Here is a 19,604-nt window from a genome sequence, read left to right as displayed (position 1 = left end):
ATTTTTTGTCTTATACCTTGTAAGCACCACTTGCCTTTGAGCCTGTTGTTGTTGTTTTAAATTGTTTTAAGTTTGTTCATGTTTGTTGGGATTTTGTTGTTGTGTTCTCCTTTTGCTGTCTCATTTATTGCTTTATTACTCTGTGTTGTTATTTTCACAGCCCTGTTCAATCCATCACCCTGCTCAGGTGTGCATACTGTGTATATCCCAAGGAACAGGTCTGTGTCCCACCCAAATGACTCCAAATGGTAGGAATACCACAGGATACCTGATGTGAAAATTAAATTCTACATGAAGGCAGCAGTCAGAGAGTTTTTCTTCCTTCCAGGCTCCCCTTTCAGTGTGTCTCCACTGTCTTTCCTGTGTTCTCCATTGACTGAGCCCTTCTCTTCTTTCTTCAACAGGTGGGCTCTGCATTGCTCAGTCCCTGAAAATCCCCCAGGATCGCAAGGACAAGACCATCGACTTTGATAAAATTATCAAGCAGCTCCTAGAAACTCCCAATGCCAGGGCCATCGTTATTTTTGCCAACGATGAGGACATAAAGTAAGGATGACCGAGGGACCTAATTCATTTCATAGATGTGAAGAAAAGAGAAAACAAAAATACAAATAATGAAGGGGGAATGTTTGTTGGTAAGAGCTGTGTGGGGACGTGGTGTGGACACTTTTTAGGGTCATGCTGGAGTTGTGACCACTGCTGCCCTGGCTCCTGTGGCACCCCAGACCACACATTGCTGCAGTGGGGCGAAGGGAGTGATGATCTGAAAAGAATGAAGGTCTGAAAGCTTTTCTTGTTGTAGGATTATGCATGCATTTGATGGCAGACTTGACCCTACCTTTCAAACAGAAGATGCCCTTCTCTCCAAGCTCATACCACTATGTATTATTAATTCAGTGTGTGTTTTCTGGCAAATGATGGTTACTAGTTACAAAATGGCTTGGATGCTTAAGGTTAAACCACACAATTCAGATACCACTTGCCGTTAAAATAATATAAAGAATATCTTAAAAGCATGACTCTTATTTCTCACTTGAGAATTTTAAATTAGCTTTAAATTTTGATGGCAATGTCAGGGACTGATAGGCTCAGTTATACGAAGAGACAAAGAAATTGTGATAAAATTTCAGTGAAGTCAATGGCAAAACTTTTAAGTTGTAGTAAAATTGTGATTTCATTCTTAAGATATAGGGTGAATAAAAAGAAAGGTTTAATCAGCGCTGCATGGATTGTGACACGATGTGTTGTGAATTTTCTGAGCTCTGTTGGTTACAGGAATGTTATTTCTGTTCATTCTGCAATTGCCACACACGTTTTTACGTGTTTAAATTAAATTAACTTGTGAACAAAATGTTCTTTTCCACAGGCAGATCCTTGCAGCCGCCAAGAGGGCAGATCAAGTTGGACACTTCTTGTGGGTGGGCTCGGACACGTGGGGCTCCAAAGTGAGCCCCTTGCTGCAGCAGGAGGACGTTGCCGAGGGAGCCATCACCATCCTGCCCAAGCGAGCGACCATCGAGGGTGAGCGCTCTCCTCTGACTGACTTTCTCTCACAGCTTCTTACCCTTCTTTTTTGTTTCCTGTAAATCTTGTGGTACAAATCGATTGCCCATATTTTTTCGTGTGGATAAATGTGTATAGGCGTGGTAGTATCAAAAGAGTATAAAACACATTGAGCCAGTCTTTATCCCCTGAAATTTTCCTGAATGTTTGTGTTCTTCGTCCAAAAACTATATGCACAACCAAAAAGCTACCAGCAGTTACCTATATCACCAAAAAAGATGTAAACCACAATGGTCTTAACATATAATGTATGTATGTAGGAAGAGAAAATCTATTGAAATTCCATATCACCTCTGAAGCACTGGGTAAGATTTCTACTTGAAGAATTAAAAATTCAGTCTATTGTCTGATTCTCCTTTAATATGCTATCCCCTTTGTAGAGATGCTCAACTATTCACGTCTTCCTCTGGGCTAACCAAACATGCCGATTAGAGTCCATGTTCTCTTTAACATGAAAAGTTCTTTATAGTAGGGACACTGAGCAAAGAGAACTAACTCCTCTGTTGTGCCAGGAAGGGTCTCCAAAGAGTCCTTGAATGTGTTGCATGCATTAAAATGGGCTCTAGTGTCTTCACTCACAGAGAAACCAAATATTTCCATTCATTTTTGCTGTATCTACTCTACCACTTCATTAGTTATTCTTCTCGGATCTATAATATTAAATTTTTATACCCTGGAGGCATTTTCACGTTACTTCTCCATAAATACGTAAAGTTGATAGACAATGAAGTGTTCTGTTTCTGAAAAACAGGATATTTTAATAATCTTTTCATATTGTTTGTATTCATCCCCCTGAGGGTTTCTGACAGAGAAACTAAAAGTCTGCAAACAGTACACAGAAATAAAAACTTTCCAAGATTTTTTTTATTTTTTTTTTAATATTTTGCTCCTACATTATACATTAAGCTTATTGGACATAATGGGGTTGGCTTTTGGAAACAAGTGGCAATAGCAAAGTGGCAGGGTTCACGTACAGAAAGTCAGTTAGATAACAGCTACAAATATCAGCACAGTTAATGCATCTGCAAAATACATGTTCATCCAGCCTGCAGATAGCTTATTCACGGATTACATTAGGCTATTGCCTAAAAGTTGGCTTGTTGCATTCTGCACTTGTAGTTGCACAGACTGCATGATTACTAGAGTGTGTGAGGCTTAAATTATATTTTGCCTATATATATAATCGCATTCATTCTTCAAGAGCTCGTACCGTAAAAGCAGTTACATATTTTGAGGTCCATAAGTTGCACGTTACTTGCCAGAAAGGGAGAAACACTCAGCCAAAAATAGGTACTGTGCTTGGCATTAAAGGACAGGCAGAGCAAAGTGTCCTAGAATAGCCGTTCCAATGTCAATAGCAAATGTTTCCTGAATGCTCTGTGACCACTCATAAAGGTTCAGGCTTGTACTTACCTTTTTCAATCCTGTTCATCCATCCCTAATTGCCATCTGTATTTGCCATCTGCTTAGTCCTGTAAGGAGGAAGAGTAAAAGGCTGGTTAAGAGCGCAGAGCAAAGTCCCACCCTCCTGTGTCGTAATCCTCATACTGTCCTTCTCCTTGATAATCCTCAAACCTATCCCATTAAGTGTTGCTCTCTGTGTGAAGCAGTTTTACAGAACTCAACGTCTCTCCTTTCGAACCAATTCCATTTCTGTTTCATCCAGTAAGAAGCATCCATTGGAATCTGTTACTTATGGGAAGTAAGTAATCCATAGGTATTAGCACTTCTTTGCTTAGTGAGGCTGTTATCCACATGGATTGTCTGTCTTTCTTGCATTTACACTGCTGTATGTTGTTTTGCTTTTCTTTCTGTTGTTGTAGTAATTTCATTTGGCTATGAATCCAAGAGAACTGGAAACAGACATTTTAATGCTGTTCTTTTATCATCCAGCAATGAACATCTGCTTCCTAAAATTTAGTAATGGATTTCTTTGAATGAATACATAAAATAAATGAAATAAGAAGCTTTGATTTCCCCTATAAATTGATGGAAACAAACTAAATTAGTAGAATGGAACTCAATTTGCCCTAAAGGAAGATATCTTGAGCAGTACCCCAGCCTAGCAGGCTCCTTTTTCCATAGTGGTGTGCATCAGGGCTGCCGCCAGCCCCTGCGGCTCACTGGCTCCAGGGAAAGGCACCACTCAAGTGCCAACCTCATTCCCACTGGGTCTGTGAGAGCTTCTATAGTAAGGATGAATAAAGGGGTTGTCCTTATTTTGCTCCTCAAGAGAGTTATCCTTTTGCTTCTTCCTTTTGTGTTAAATAGGATTTGTAATATGTTAGAAACAGATGCCAAAAAAAACAAAGGGAAGCGCTGCAGCTTTCCTTCCTAGAGAACATCAAAACAAGGTGATGCTGCTAGCCTCTTCTTATGCCTCATAGAAAAATGCAAAACTAATAGGGCAGGAAAAGCTAAATTGCATTAAAAATTAATGTGCCAGCATGTTAAAGTGTATATGGTGCACTTTGGATTATCAGATTTTTGACAACTGTAAAGTTATTGGCCACAGAAGTTATAAACTGACATGATTGTTTTGCAGAAAAAGACATTTTTTGAGTAGCACTTCTCCAGCCATGACTCTTTGATGCAAATCACAGATGTGGAGTGCAGGTATGTTGGCGTATTTACACCTACCTGCACATGTGCCATCTGAAATTTCTGCTTCCTGTAACAGTGGGTATACCCCAGAAGCACCCAGCTCTGCAGTTTGACACACACACTTTCTTGTAGCATCAGGCTCCAGACATGCAGTTATTTGTCTTGATGCTTGATGTCACTCGTGGGACAAAATTTTCTTTGCCATACTCCCATGAGGTGATTTAGGAAATCATTACATGAACTGAATTCATTCCTCTTAAGTCAGTCTTAATATAGCCCAATTGTGTGTGATGTAATTATGCTGAAAGGATAAAGTTGCATCATATTTGCATAATTGCACTAGACATCAAGCCAGAGGAAGTGCAAACTTAAATAGTAATCGCTTTGTAGAAACTTGTGTTTGAAACAAGCTCCCCAGCCAACTTCAACCAAGTGTCAACTAGGTTGAAAAGCTTTCCAAGGTAGTCGGGGTAAAAAAGCAGAATGTACGTGCTTTTGGAACAACTAGTGCAGGTGAATATTATTATTAAGTTATTGTCACTTTGAACTCTTCTCCCCTAAAAAAAAGGTTTAATGGTGTGTCCTCGTGCTCGCATATTATCAAAACATCAGCCCAATCCAGAAACTCAGTATATGCTCAGAGGAATACGCACACTGTGTTGTATTGCAGTACTGCAAGTAGCAGTGCTTGTGTTTCTGAGAGTTTGCAGTCATCCTTCTTGCTTTGAATAGTCTTTTTCTAGAGTATCACGTGTAACATTTCTGCGGAAAGGTGTAATGTAAGCAGAGAGCAAATATTAGTGTTGGAATGTGAGAAAAAATAGCTTAAACAAAATACAAAAGATGTTTTTTCTAATTAAAATTTGGATGGGATGTGTTATTATTATTATGTTCATTTTACAATGATGCAGAAATGATGAACATCTGTGGCTCTGCATGCATCTGACATTTGTTAAAACAACAACACAACAGAAAAAAAATCTGCAGAACATCTTTCGTCAAAATACATTTGGTGCAGTTTTACCTACTGCTGCTTTGTTCCTCAGAAACCCTCATTCTTCTTCATTCAGCTGAACAGAAGCGTAAGCTTTGCACATGGGGGAGATTCCTCCATCAGTTGGCACGGAAAGACAGAAAGGGTGCCCTGCTAATCTCAGGAAGGGCGCGATACCACAAAGAGGAGAAACTGTGAGCTACAGGAAGAGTTTGGGCAGCAAAAGCTGGCTGTTTTGAAGCAATGATGCCATCAGGATAATGGTGAAAACGGGAGATGATGAGGCAGGTATAACAATCCCCCAAAATTTCAAGTGCTACAGGGAAAGTGGAAGCACAGTGGAAAATGAGAAGAAAAGCTGAGATTTCAAGAAACAAGTGTTTTGTTCTCACAGTTCAGCTGAGCTTCTTGCCTTCAGAATAGCAAATTATCGTACTGGTTTTCTTCTCTCTAGGCAGTGATGGTCTAAAAGAAAGTTGTTCATTTGTTCCATTTGTCATTCATGGTCCCAGAAGCATTTTTGACCATTCAAACCAGCAAGGAGCAAGCAATGGAAACACCCCCTGCATTCCCACGGATCACACATCATCAGTGGAGGTCCCCAAGTGATGAACTGCAACCCTATTTCTTTGTAGATGTAAATGAACTTCTACGCAAATCTTTTTTAATCACAAAGTGACCTTTCAGTATTCTGCTGCCACTTTACTTCTTCATTTTTCAGCAAATTTAATAAACTTCAGAGCATTTTCTCTTCTTGTTATCACCACTATACCAAAATCTAATTATACTTTGTGACTGCCTGGGGTAGCTGCCTTTATTACGCCACACACATATATTTGGGAGATATCTGGATGACCCTCTGATTAGAGATGATAGTACTACTGGTCCAGACATCAATTAAAGTTCTCCCTAGCAGGCAGCTTCAAAGTCAGGAGTTCCTAAATTCTGTCCCTGGAGCAAACGTAGTTCTTTCTGGCAGTGATAAGAAAGTATCTGTGCCATGAGGGAAGGAAAAGCCTCATCCTTTTGGAGTAGATTTGTGCAGTATTTGCTGAATTAAATACAGAAAGCTTTTAGATAATGCATCTACAGACAGCTATTTAAGTCCTAGGACTCAACTAATAAAGACGGTCTTGGAGTGCAGAATGATGGTCTTTCCTCCCCTCCCCCCTCCCCCCCCCTTTTTTTTCCTTTCTCATCTTTTCTCCAAGTCAAAGCAATACCCACATTTCAGACTTTGATTTGCTTCCATCAATCTTTAATACCTATCGAGATTAAAACGGGCTCATTAGGGCTCTTGAGGAGTATGGCAATGGGTGGAGAGCAGGTAGAACAAGTATAACGTGAAAATCTGGGATCTTGGTTCAACATTTGGAAGGTATTTCTGTGGCTGTATATATGTATGTAAAGTTAATCGTTTTGGAAGTCGAGCAAAATTATTTGCCCGCAGTGAAAAAATATCCTTTATGGTTTTAGGTCAGAATTTGATGAAACTTAACAATGAGATTCAGCTAGATTTAAGGCAAAAGATTCAGTTCCAGCAAGCTGTGGATGTGGTGAAGGTTTGCAATCTCATGAAGGGCTCAGCTAAGAAGTTAATGGATGGCTCAAATTCAGCACAAGAAAGTGCATGGCTATTTAAAAAAACAGAAGTATTGCAAATGCTATAAATCAACATAACTGTCCTTGAATTTTTCAGTAGCTTGTCTTCTGAATAGATAGTGAACCATGGTTTTAATGGTTTTGTTTTTATTTCCAGCAAGAGCTGGTTTGCTTTTTTTTTTGGGCAGGATTATACCTGGGGGGAAAAAATAAAAATAGAATGAAATCATCTCTCACTGTTTAGTGCCTTTCAAATATTTTACCTTCACATCCCCAGTCAAGCAAAATAAAAGAGCTCAAGGTTCATTTTCCTGTGTTACAGACAGTATTGAGTTTTATCCGGCATTAATAAATACGGGCCTGATATTCTTTACCTAGCTACAGCTGCCTTTACCCCGTATGCTTGTGTGGGAGAGATGTGCTTGCTTTGTGCAGTGTTTACTCATCTCCTCTCTGAGCAGAGCAGAAAACTGTCGTCTTCTCATAACAGTGCTTGTAAAATAATCAGGTTTTGATTTTTATTTTTTTTTTCCCTGCCTGGTTCAGTGCCTTTTACAGCACTCTGTTCTCAAGCTTTTTCGCTGTGCCCCTGGGGCAGAGCTCTCAGGAGAGTGAGAGGGATGGCAAGCCCTGGCTTTGGGGGTTTGATACATCCCTGGGGGGCTGCCTGCATGGGGGGGGGGGATTTCTGCAGCCTCCGTGGGGCAGAGGCCATGAGCTTGAAAAGCCAGGAGGTAAACAGGGACACAAACCGTAAGGGACAAGTCATAAGAGGAGTAGCATGGACCGTCTCTCCCTATTTCACTCTTCCCATTACCTGCCCTGCATTTTCCTCCCCTGGTCTGTTCTACTTTCTGTACCGCAGGAAGGGCTCCAGCCTCAGGGACTGGCTCTCCCTTGGCGCCTCCAGGCTGCTGGTGCCTTGGAGAGGGCTGCGAGGCTGCTCCTCGGCGTGTCCGGGGCTTTGGGATGCTATGAGCACAAGTGACAGCACGCAGGAGTCACACTGCGAGGCTGCTTGGCATCAGTCGTTTGGAGGAGTGACTCTGTTTTGGCCACACTTGTTTATTTGCATTTTTTACCTGTGAGTAAATTGCATTTACCAGCTCTGGAATTAAAATGCTGAGGGTGCTGTGTGTTCGTATTAATTAAGTAAATACAGAGATGTGTCATCAGTTAGGTAGGTTTCTGTTTTCACCCTGTACACTTTCTCACAAAGATACTTCCAGGTGGCACTTATAACCCTCCTAGAAAACCTCTTAGCTGGCCAAGTGCAGCTGAAGGAAGAATTTACCTTTTGTTCTTCTGTATCAATCACACAGTGTTTAAAGTCATTTGGTCTGCAAACTTGTTGAGAGTGCATCTTTCCCAGCGCTGATGAAGCCATTAATTGAATTTAAATTAGCACCGTGGTTACCTGGCAGTCCAAGCCACATGCAGCTGCGAAGAGTTTATTGCATATCGATTTGCACGTGTTGGGGAAGTCACTCGAGGAGGTAAGATCAGCTTTGATTCCTCCCAGCTAAGTGCTGAGCATCATTGCCTGTTGCCCATGTACGCACTGACCCCTGGCGCAGGGTGCGTTGTGCCAGGATGGATGGCAGGACAGACGTGAGCCCCGGGCTGGGCTGAGCGCTGCTCGAGCAAGCACCCTTCAGGCAGGATGCTCTGCACACCGGGCGTCACGCCACGAGTTTCTCGTACGCTCCTTCATGGTCTGCCACTTTGAAGCTTCGTGATAAAAGGAGGGATGCAATTAAACGTTGGCTTGCATCGTGTCAGAGAGTGATGGGCAGGCTCCTGGGGTGGGCAGGCGAGGTGCTGCTGCTGCGGGGCAGCCAGGCAGGGCTTGCTCCCTGGCTGGAGGCAGGAATTGTGCATTCGCTGTGCAGGAGCAGTAGCAACACGATGCTTAACTTTGAAGGGTTGAAATGAAGGCCTTGGGGAGAAGTTTATTGGGTTCAAAGAGACAGTAGCTTAAGGGCAGCATTTTTGTTTTGTTAATATTCAGATGTAGAAAATACAGTTTCTATAAAGTTTCAAATTAATGCATTTGTTTTTTTTTTTTTCTTTTTTTTGGTAGTTGCCTTTTAAATTAAGGAAGCTTTCTTCTGTGAAGGTTTCTTTCTTTCTCTTTTTTTTTTTTCTCTTTTGTTTCATGTTCCATATAAGTGCTAGTCACTGAGAAATACGGCCTCAGCAGCAGTCTTTGTGCTGCTGCAGTCTCAAAGGAAGAGCCCCGTGGCCCTCCAAACCCATGCTCCCGTAAGGGAGTGAGTTTGAAAAAAATGTGTTCTGTTGCAAGTCAAAATGTAAACTTCTACACCATCTTCGTGCAATATTTTGCTAAAGTTAAAAGTTTGGCTGTTGGGTGCTATTCAGCGATCGAGGCTCATTTTGGTTTTCTGAGGCAGTCTGAAGTTGGGAGCAGCCTCTGCTCTGCAGGACATAGCTCACAACCGCATCAGCAAGACATTTTATCATTTATTTTAGAGTTTGATGCAGCACCCTTTCTAAGGGGGTTGCTGCTCCATAGTAAAGGTCTAATTGGACTGTAAAGAATTGCCGTGCAATGAAGATTTGGGGACTTTCTCTTTGGCCCCTTGAAATGAACCCAGCTGCTTGCCTGGCCTACAGCAGACCTGAGCTGCTGATAATCAGGGCCCTTCCGTACCCGCGCCAGCTGTTACTCATCCTGTGGATGTGTGTGCGTCTGCCTCTATTTCTGTATTTTGTGCATTCCTCCCAGGGCTTATGCTGGCATTTTCCCTTTGATGTTCATGTTTAACTGTTATTTCAGGACACTGGAGATTGTGTGGGTGGTTGTGCTGAGAGATGAGCACACACACCAGAGCGGCTGACACTGAGAGAAGATATAACTGGTAGGATTAAACCACTTAGCTGGGATCACCGTTCAGATCCGCAGTCAGTGCTCATCCTTTCAAAGTAACCTGAACTGCATCTCCTAAAGACCAGTTTTCCTCTCACTGACCTGAAACTGAAGCTGCCTGTTGGGCACATCTGGGCAGAGCATTTCTACCCAGAAAGGAAGAGTTTTGTTTTCAGGAAGCCTGCTGTCATCGTGTGCCAGCCCTGATCTGCCTTCCCCCCCCCCCCATTTATCATTAGGAAATCCTAGTGGCTTCTAGTGTTGCTATTCCCTACTTCTTTGCAGAGTTTGAAGACTCATTTGTTTGATAGGAATTCATTTTCTGTCTGTTAGTAAAACTGGCAGGATTTCCAGGCTCTATAACACATATAGAAAGACTTAGTAGCCAGAAGTTCCTCTCTTCTTTGTCCCTGGGGAAGGCTGTTAGGTAATGCCAAAAGGTAAAGAGCAATCCTGAAGGTGTGCAAAAGGCTTTTCTCATGATCTAAAAACAAATCTCATGATCTGAAAGCTAGGCAAGGATTCGGTAGGCATCGCTCCCTGTCAGTCACTGCGGGAAGAGGTCTCCTTTCGTATGCAGGGAAGTTCTCTGGGTCTGGCAACAAGCGATGCTCATTTAGGCCCTCTTTATTGGCGCTTGATTTGCAGGGAGGAAGAATCCCAGCATGGCTTGGCTGAGCCATTTGAAAGCACTTCAGAAAGACTGAAGTACCTCTGGCTGATCTGAATTTTCAGGAGCACCTTTCTGCGGCACGCTGCGGGGCTGGCAGAGCTCGGGGATCTCACCGGACCCGACACGAGCGAGCTCCTCCTGGGCTGCTGAGGCAGAGCTGGCTCACGGGGAAGTCTAAAGAGTGATGTTTTACTCTGTCGTTCTCTTTAGGCACAGAAACCCAAGGCAAGAAAAGATTTTACCACTTTCTCCCACTCCCTTCGAGCAGCACTGGCACCAGCACCACGCCACGTGCAGCGCTCGTGTTGTGTGTGCCTCCGTGACTCAGTAAAGCCAATGCAGGGAGCTGGGACGGTGCCACAGCACTGTGCGAGGAGCACGGGTCTCATTGCTGCAACAAAGGAGCAGGAAAGGTTAACACTTGTTTCTACTTCGCAGGAAATATGTTAGAGTACTCATTTTGCCATTCATATTTAACATATTTTGCAAGTAAAGAAAGAATAGCGAGAGCTTTTTGAAATAAACTGTTTCTGGTTTAGGTAAAAATAGCCACGAATGTTCCCAAGTATCTGGTTTCAAAAATACCATTCTGCAGGAGGGCTGGGAACTACAGGCTGTTCTTAATGGAACAGAGCATTTTTCATCCCTCGTGTACTGCCTTGGCAGAGTGGGAGGGAGTTTAATGTAGTACGTAGCATTTCCAGCGCAGCGCCCATCGGAGTTGCAGAGCAGGCAATGAGGAGCGACACTTGTTTGATCAGAAGGACCGGTTGCTTCTCTTCATGTTTGCTCCCACGTGTGATGAATTTGGGCTCAATAGCTCTGAATGAGGACTTTGGGATTAGGCCTGTGGACCTGGGTGATTGTTTATTTTCCCTCAAAATTATTGCAGTGTTTTAATTTAGGAAGCTTCAAACACAGAAATTGGGGGCAGCACAACGCAGAATGCAAATACAATCTGCTCGTGCCATAAGGTGATGGGAGAAATAAAAGGTTCAGTCATCAGTCTTTTCTACAAGGGTTATTTTTTTGCAACAAGAAATTAAAATAATGTTAATATATTAGAAACTAAAATGAAAGAAACAAATCCCTCTGCCATCTGCTGAGCAAACAGCAGCGCAGCCCGGTGGAGGAGTGTCTGTGCAGGGAGGGGAAGGAGCTGGGGGAGAGCTCCTGCCGTGGGGTCGCACTGCTGCAGCCTCCTGCTGGGCACCATGTGAGTGGGGAGCCTGGGGGAGCTGGGATGCACTGAACATCCCCTGCCAGGGGGATGCCACGCATTCAGCAGGCTTGTTTTGGTGTTCGTTGGGCCCCGTTTCATTCCGTCTGCCTGGGCTGCTCATGCCGTTTTGCTGCCTGGCAGGTATGAGGGCAAGTGCATGTTCAGCTCTCCTTGTGTCTACTCCCTTAGCAAACTTTCTTGTGTTTTACCTGAAGTGTCTGTTCAATTCTCATGGGTAATTCACTCATATATTACAGCCTCTCCCAGGATAACTTGGAGTCTAGTGTATTTACGGCAACACATTATTTCTATTCTGCTCAGTTTAGATTCATATTTAACATTTCTTTATCTTGTGTTATCAGCTATTCCATTATCCTTTACCAATAGTAATAAGTATAAACCTGTTTAATATTTCTTTTCCTCTTTGGGTTCAGTTTTTCTTCTCTTTGAAAGATATCAGAAGCAAAAGTGCCCAAATTCTCAGAAGATGTTTTTTTCCTGTGCCATTTCTGACTCTGTAGCTACAGCCCAAAGAGATTCTCTCTGTAGGCCACTTAAAATTAGTCTGTGACATGTTCTATGACTCAATTATTCTTGCTCTTTATTAGCAAGCCTGAAAAGAAATACTACTTCACAACCTCTCAAGCAAAGCAAAAATAAAAAAGTTTGAGCTTTTTATTAGAGTAAAATGCAAATATGGCATTCATGTTTGCAAGTGACAAATAAATCTGCTAGGATTATATATTAAAATATATATTCGCTGTACGTATTACGTGTTTATTAGCATCTGTCCTTTCCTGCATGAGCAGATATTTGCTGCTGTCCTGGTGCTTGATCTGGAGTGTCCTGGGAAAGATCTCTGGGGGCTGCAGCTCCGCTGCTGCTGGGGCTCTGAGCACAAACCCCGGCTGATGGGAGCAGGCTGAGCTCTGCTGGGTGAGATGGGCTCAGACAGAAAAATAAAAGTGCTAATTTTGGGAAGTGCACAGAGGTCTGAAAGGTGGTTTCTTTTGTTTGGTTGGTCATTCTTTTTTTCCTTCTGGTTTGCGTTGGCAGTGTTTGAATGAGTATAGGCTTTTGAAAGTAATCGTTTAGGAAATAATACACATAATTTCCCTAAAGACAATACAACGAATGCTAAAGTGTTCACTTCACTCATGCGGGGTTTTCAGATCTGCTTTGGGACTGTTTTCATTTTGTTTGCTGTGTGATAGCACTCCAATATCCAAAAGAAATGGAATATTATTTAGAAAAAAAAAATTCTCAGCATCATTACATCTTCTAGCTTTTAGAATAACAAAACTGGAGTCGGTACACCAATGATATCCTCCTGGCAGGGACAGGTCTTGATCTCCTGGTAAGGAAAGATAAATACAGACATTTTGTTTCACAGTTGAAATATAACTATAGGATGGTGAACTGTGTGTTTGCAGGTACAGATATTCCTCTGCGCACTTCAAGGTCATACTGCATTGAAAGTGTAGTTCACTCATTTTTTTCCAATTACATGATGTGGTTCCTCTGGAAATTAACCCATTTCCTTACATTAACACAGCTGTACTGCACGCAACACGTTCCTGTTTGCCTCTGGGTCTGCTGCTGCACATCTGAGTCTGGGGCTGAAAGGTGGCAATGACGTGGTGGTAGGAAAGACCCGCTCACCAGGGGATGGAGAGCTGCTGCTTTGGGCTGTCACCCTCTTTCTGGCTGCTTTCAAACCACTAATAAAATCAGGGGAGAAAAGGGAAAAGGCCTGGGAAGGGAAAGCACAGGCTGTGTCTCTGAAGTGATCATTGATTCCCACACTGCTCTAAGCTCTGCTTGTACTTCAGCAGCAGCTCGTTGCACGTGGTGCTGAGACTGCTCACCTGCCCAAAGGTAATTGCATTAGAATTTGTAAGAATGAAGTATGAAGCAAGTGAGTGGCCTCAAATTGATTATTACTACTGGAAAGAGAATGATGTAATTGCTTGTGAATAATGATTAAACCTAATTAGAGTCAGTGTTTTGCTGTTAACACTGATAACACCCACCTGTAGTGCCTACCCTTCAGTATATTCATGGGTTCAGCTCCTGCCTTGTAGTGCTCATGGGTCTGGGATGGTTACAGCCCACTGCTGGAAGGAAAATCACTGGTGTTTAGTGAAAAGATGTTGAAATTTTATTTTTTGTCATGTTGGTATCAGCAGTGAAGCACAGACATCAGTGTAAAGGGACCAAAGTCCCGAGGTGGTTGGGGGGTGGCTGCTCGGAGCAGAAGGCTCGAGTGCCCACGGCTCCTTCCATGCAGGGACAGCAACGGGCGCTCATGAAGGGATGCTGGTGCTCAGAATGGCTTCTACAATCCTCCAGCTGCAATGAATTGTTAAAGTAAGTAGTGAAATAGACTCTTCACAAAATTGAGTTTTTTTGTTGTTGTTTTGTTTTTTTTTGTTTGTTTGTTTGCTTGTTTTTCTTTTCCCTGGGGATTTACTGGTTTTATTTGGTTAAACTTGGTTTACTTGGTTAAAAATAGGAAGAAACAAAGTCAGGTTGGTTGGGAGTGCCTGGCTGCTGGGGAGGATTTGTCACTAGAGCGGGTGGCACCCAGCTTGGAGGGGATCCTGGCAGCTCTGCTACCCAGACAGGGATGTGAGGCAGGGTGTTCCTGAGAGGGAGCTCTGCCATAGTGTTAGCTGAGTGAAGAGTGCTGTATTTCAGGTATTTATGTTCTTTCTTGTACCCTATTAAAGTTTGAATTAAGTAGCTCACTTGCAGAGGGCCGAGTGCAGAGTCTAATACCACAACTTCAATTTGTAGAACTAAATTGGTGTGCTTTTAAAAATAAAAAATCTAAATCACACCTGAACTCAATCTCCCTGGAATTCAGATGATGTTTTTAGCTTTGGCAATGATTTACAAATGCTGATGTGTCAATCCCCAAGGAGAGAATACTTGTCTCAAGTATTGCCACTTGAAATTTTGGGAAGCCACACAGATGTTCATCTCCTCATTATGGAAATAATGTATTTGGTTAATGTGTTGGTATGAAGAGAGGGGAATACAAATTATCTTGCAACTCGAGAGCCATTTAAAAGTTTCCTTATGTTCAGGCTGCCTTCTTTATCTCCACCAAGGCGTTCCTGCTGGGGACAGGTCCTGCAGCCTGTGTGCTTGGCAGGGACCCCCCTGGCTGCAGGCTGTGCCCGTGTCCAGCAGCTCTGCTCTCACTGGTGCTTGTCACTGAGGGACGAGGGCCTTTGGTGACCCTGTGCCAGCCAGAGGAGTTTCTGTTGGATGTGTCTTTGCAGGAGGTCTGTGTGTGGCCCGGTGGAAGGGAGAGGAGGGGGAAAAGCAGCAGAGGTGATCAAAGGATGAGGAGCAGGTGCCTAGAGGATGTTTTGCTCCTGGAATATTTAAATCAAAGGGGAAAGTCTGTCTCTTTTCCCTGAAACGCGTGCGGTGTCTCAATTACCAGTGACTGGGGGCGATGCAGTTGTTTCTGTGTGGGTCTGCGTGGTCTCGAGGGTGGCGAGGCTGGGCTGCGTGATCACACCAAGTCCCCGGGCTGCAGAAACCTGAATTGTTTTTGTTTGTCTTTGTACGCGTCAGGCTGAGCACTTGGTTTTGATAGCACCTTGTAGTTTGACATGACTAATGCGCACAGCTGGAGCGAGTGCTGGAACGGTGTTAGCAATATCAGCTGAGGGGGCTGGGGAGAGGGAAGGAATAGTTGTTGCACTGCTGTCTCCAGTCTTGGTGTGCTCTAGCTGCATGGCAGTATTAAAACCTTCCTACGATTAAGTCATTTTTCAAAAATAAAGAAAGCAAATATATATTTTTTTTCTTTCTGAAGATTCTTCAAAAAAAAAGGGGGGGGGGGAGATATAGTGGAGATGTCAAGGAATATTTTTTGGGGGGTTATTATCTCAAGGGGAACTTGAAAATAATTCTGTTAGTGTCTATAGTAGTTTAAAACAAGACTTGGTGGCTATGTACAGCCAGTTGTTTTCAGTCTCTTGGCTGCTCTGCGTAGATGAGCGCCGCTGGGGCTGCTTGCACTTGCAAATGCTGCCACGTATGCTGTGTAAATGGTGTTTCTGCGGGAAAATGTATCGTGTTAAACAGCAATTTGAAGGAATGCTGTTACTTTCACCCAACCAGTGTTACCATGTCAACAGATTTTTATTTTTTTTAAACAAAGCAGCCCTCAACGTCTGGTTTGTGTGTGAGTACAGCTCTGGGTGCACGTGTGTTTGAGGACACACAGGTATATTTGCATGTGGGGTGGCTGTCCCTGTGGATACGATGACACCAACTACACACGCATAAACACCGAGAGCAGACCCTGCGTGTGGGAGGAACTGCAGGCAGGGCAGGTGGGCAACATCTGACAGCCGGGAAGCAAGGGGCAAAGCCTCACCTGAGCATAGGCCTGGCCATGCTGGGGGCACCTCAGCCCTGTCAGCACCACTTGTGCCTCACTGCAGGCAGGAGAGGACAGGCTGCGTGTTTGATCCCATTTTGTTTGCTGGGTTTCACGTCTTGTCATTAGTTTTAACCTGCTGGTTGTGCTTAAGGGTTACTCTGGCTGCTGCATCACAATGTGGAGGGATACATGTATTTTTATCCATATTTTAAATTATGCAAGCAGACGACTTGAGTTTAAATGCTTTTAAGGATATGCACTGTGCATTTTGTCTACTGCTGCTGCTATCAAAGGGGAGAAAAGCACTCTCACATGTTCTGCATTTAGACCTTCTGTATTGCTCTGATTTCACCACTCTACATTATTAAAATGAAATGGGCTGTCTGCAGAGCGGCTTCTCGCATTTGGGGGAAAGGGTGGGAAGGAGGAACCCAGAAAAGTGCTGGGAAGAACACATCAGTGCAGGCAAGGGAGTTTACGTAGGCACTTAATTGCAAATGAAAAATTGAAATAACAGCTTTGACTTTAGGGGTAACTATTCCTACTAGGAGAATAGGATCTGTTTTCTCTCCCGTGGCCAGACTTGCCCCTGATTTGCTCCGTGCCCTGGCTCAGCCCCTGTTTCACTCCACTGGAGTTCTGCTGTTGCCAGAGGAGATCAATGCAAAAGCTGATCTAGCTTCCAGCAGCAGAAAGCAACAGATAATTTCAAGAAGATGAGTGTGAAGGTGAGAGGAGAAGGTGGCTATTAACTCATCACCTTGTGATACATTAAAAAAAGGCCTTTTAACTCACCTTCAGCTGTGAGGAAAAGAGTGCTTCCAGGAAAAGGTCCTTGCAAGACAAATATCTCATTTCCAATAAAAGGGCAGCAAGATACGGTGAGTTACTGGGAGGCATTCAGCTTTTGGATGTATTCTTAAAGCTGTTAGGTTTGGCCTGAATCTGCTGATAGCCTTTACAGCAGATACAGGTCCTCGCTAGCAAGAGAGGGCTTACGTGACTCTGCACATTGCACTTCATAAAAAGAATTATTCATTCCAGCAGCAGGAGTCATTTGAATAAGAAGTGGAGTATTCAGCTGAAAGGAGAGCACAGTGTACATAAAGCAGCCTGGGTGACTTATATGGGTGTCAACTTAGAATGTCCCTCTGTGGCCTAAAATGCAAAAATCTTGTGCATTATCAAGCCTGCAGTTGTTAGGGGGAAGAGAGCACAAGCCTTCTTCATCTTCTGTCCTGTAACAACTCTCTTAATGCTCTGAGGCATGGATTTGGTCTTTTTCTTCTTATAAAGAAAACAGTGGTTCCTTTGGGTTAAAATATTAGTCTCCTGCTCTGGTAAGGGGATGTGCCATCCTGAGGACCATGGAAGCAAGAGATGGGGATCAGCTCTTTATTGCGTGCGTGTCCAGTGCCTGCTGCAACAGGAGAAGTCTCATTCTCAGCTGATATGGCAATAAAAATAACAATAGAAGAAATAAGTTTAGCATTTTCTACTAACTCTTATATTGATATAAATGGGAGCTCTGTGACTGTAAGAAATGCCTGGAGGCCACAAACTGTGGAATAATGAATAATAATATACTTGTGTATTAACCTTCCTGCTATAGTGATGTCTAGACACCACCTGGGTCATGATCTCATTGTCATGGCAGCTGCATAATTTTATAAAAGTGATAGCAATGATACTTAGCCAATAGATATCTATTTCCATAATAGAAACATTATAGCTTAAGCCCCTGGCTTTGCCCTAAGGATGGCAAGCTGAATTTCCTTTATCCATGATGTATGTATAGTGTATAAAAAAAAGATGTCAAACATGACATTAACTAAAATACCCATTTTCACTGTTTCTACCAGGAAGTATTAAAAAATAAAGCAAATACAAAGCATTTTTGTCATGAAGGAAGTTAAAAAATTCACTATGCTATGTTCTTTTATTGAGGAAGTCAAGAAAATATCTGTAAACTCAACAGTTCCATAATAGTACATAGTATATATCTTGGGCAATGTAATAAAATCTGAAAAAAAGACTGGCTGCCTTAAAAATTGATCTTATCATTCCATGTCTAATGCTTTTAGTCCAGATTTAATGTTGGTAAATTAAACTATTTTGGCTTGAAGGCTAAAGAAATCAGAAAATTGAGTAGCTGCTTTCAACTCACTTGGCATCAGTAACCATAGAAAGTGATGACTTACTGTCTGGGTAAATAAAATTTGTGTAGCTGGCCATCATTGGTGTGGACATGCTTTGGACAAAATAAAAAAGAATAAAAATATCATAAACTAATGAAAACTGCTCATGAAATTAGGTCAATATGTTGTATTTGCTCACAAAGCACGTGGGCTGAGAATGAAAACACTTCAGGCGCGAGAGAAACGTGGTAGGTCAAACACTGATTTTATGACTTTCCTTATTACATTACAGCCACCAATGGCTCAACTGCTCTCACAATCATTGCTGGTGCATGAAAGCAGTGCTTCACAGTGTATACCAGTGATGTAGCACGGAGCAGTGGCAGAGAAGGCTTATTTGGGAATAATATCAGCTTCCTTCATGCCAGTCACGAATTGCCATCATGGATCTCCCCCAAAGCAGCCTGCCCAGCAGTCCCTTTTGGCAATATTGGAAACCACATTTGGCCGCTACTGGTTTCACTGGAGCCAGTCCAGCGTTGGATCCCCCATTTCCATCTTGTCCTAGGGAGCTGTTTGGTTTTGTCCATGCCTTCCCCTTCATGGTGGGGGTGAGCAGGACTGCTGTGGAGGGGCCACCTCTCCCTGCTGCCCTCTCAGGTATGTGCCTGGTGCAGTCCCCACCATGAGTGCCTCATCTGTGAGCCTGTCGTTCTGCCCCCTGCCCCTAAATGCAGCTGACCATGGAAAACTGCATCATTCGTCCCGGAGCCTGGTTTAGCCTCCAAAGCACGTATAATTCCCTCAGCCATCTCTGCCAGGGAAGCTGAGCATTATGCTTTCAGGCAGAAAATGGGCAGCACGTAGTAACATCAGATGGAAGGAGAGATGAGAGATTAATGTTAGAAATAAATCACTTGGGGTTTCTTGGTGTAAAAAGCAGCCACAAGTCAGCAAGCCTCATTTTCCAGTCGAGAACAAGCTGCGGCTCTCAGCATCACCAGCTCCTCGGCACGGCGCCGTCCGCCTTCCGTAGCAGTGCCCTGGTCCTGGAGGACCTGGGGAGCGTTTCTGAGAACTGCTGGGGAGGTTGGATCATTTCCTCAGAAGGACTGCATGCTGTGCTGCTGTTTTCATATTGGATTACTAGCCATGAACAGCACAGAAAAAAACACCCAGATAAAACTTGACGTGCGGAGCCTGGTTCCAGTCGGCTTTGGGATGAGCCCCCTGTCTTCCCGTGATAACTTCTGGGTTTGGTCACTGATGTGCTGCTGATGATTCTTGTCCTGATCATTATGTGCTTACCTGGGCCCTGAGGGTTCCTCCCTGCACTAAGCAGGAGAACACCCAGAGGGGCTCAGGATTTGGGGGCGTTGGAACCCAGCATGGCTCCAGGTCTCTCTCCCCAGCTGGATGTCCCCAGCTATTCCTCGTGCTACAGACCTGGTCCCTCTACCCATGGCCTAAATCTTTTAAAAACTGTTTCTTCACCATGTAATTATTTTAT

The 19,604-nt window shown here is 43.4% G+C and overlaps 1 protein-coding gene across 6 annotated transcripts in view; it reads left to right on the top strand.

Moving 5' to 3' along the window:
* Nucleotides 1–19,604, top strand: part of GRM7 (glutamate metabotropic receptor 7) — a 260,837-nt gene that overhangs the window by 139,838 nt on the left and 101,395 nt on the right. For all 6 annotated transcript variants that reach the window (XM_072044279.1, XM_072044276.1, XM_027467423.3 and 3 more), the window contains exons 3-4: nucleotides 405–546; nucleotides 1,367–1,521. In XM_072044279.1, coding sequence (XP_071900380.1) covers nucleotides 405–546; nucleotides 1,367–1,521 — 297 coding nt within the window. The remainder of the gene's footprint in view (nucleotides 1–404; nucleotides 547–1,366; nucleotides 1,522–19,604) is intronic.

Source organism: Anas platyrhynchos, chromosome 13 (assembly GCF_047663525.1).
Source record: "Anas platyrhynchos isolate ZD024472 breed Pekin duck chromosome 13, IASCAAS_PekinDuck_T2T, whole genome shotgun sequence".
Classification (NCBI taxonomy): domain Eukaryota; kingdom Metazoa; phylum Chordata; class Aves; order Anseriformes; family Anatidae; genus Anas; species Anas platyrhynchos.
Note: the sequence above shows the minus strand (reverse complement) of the source record. Positions and strands in the feature narration are given on the sequence as shown.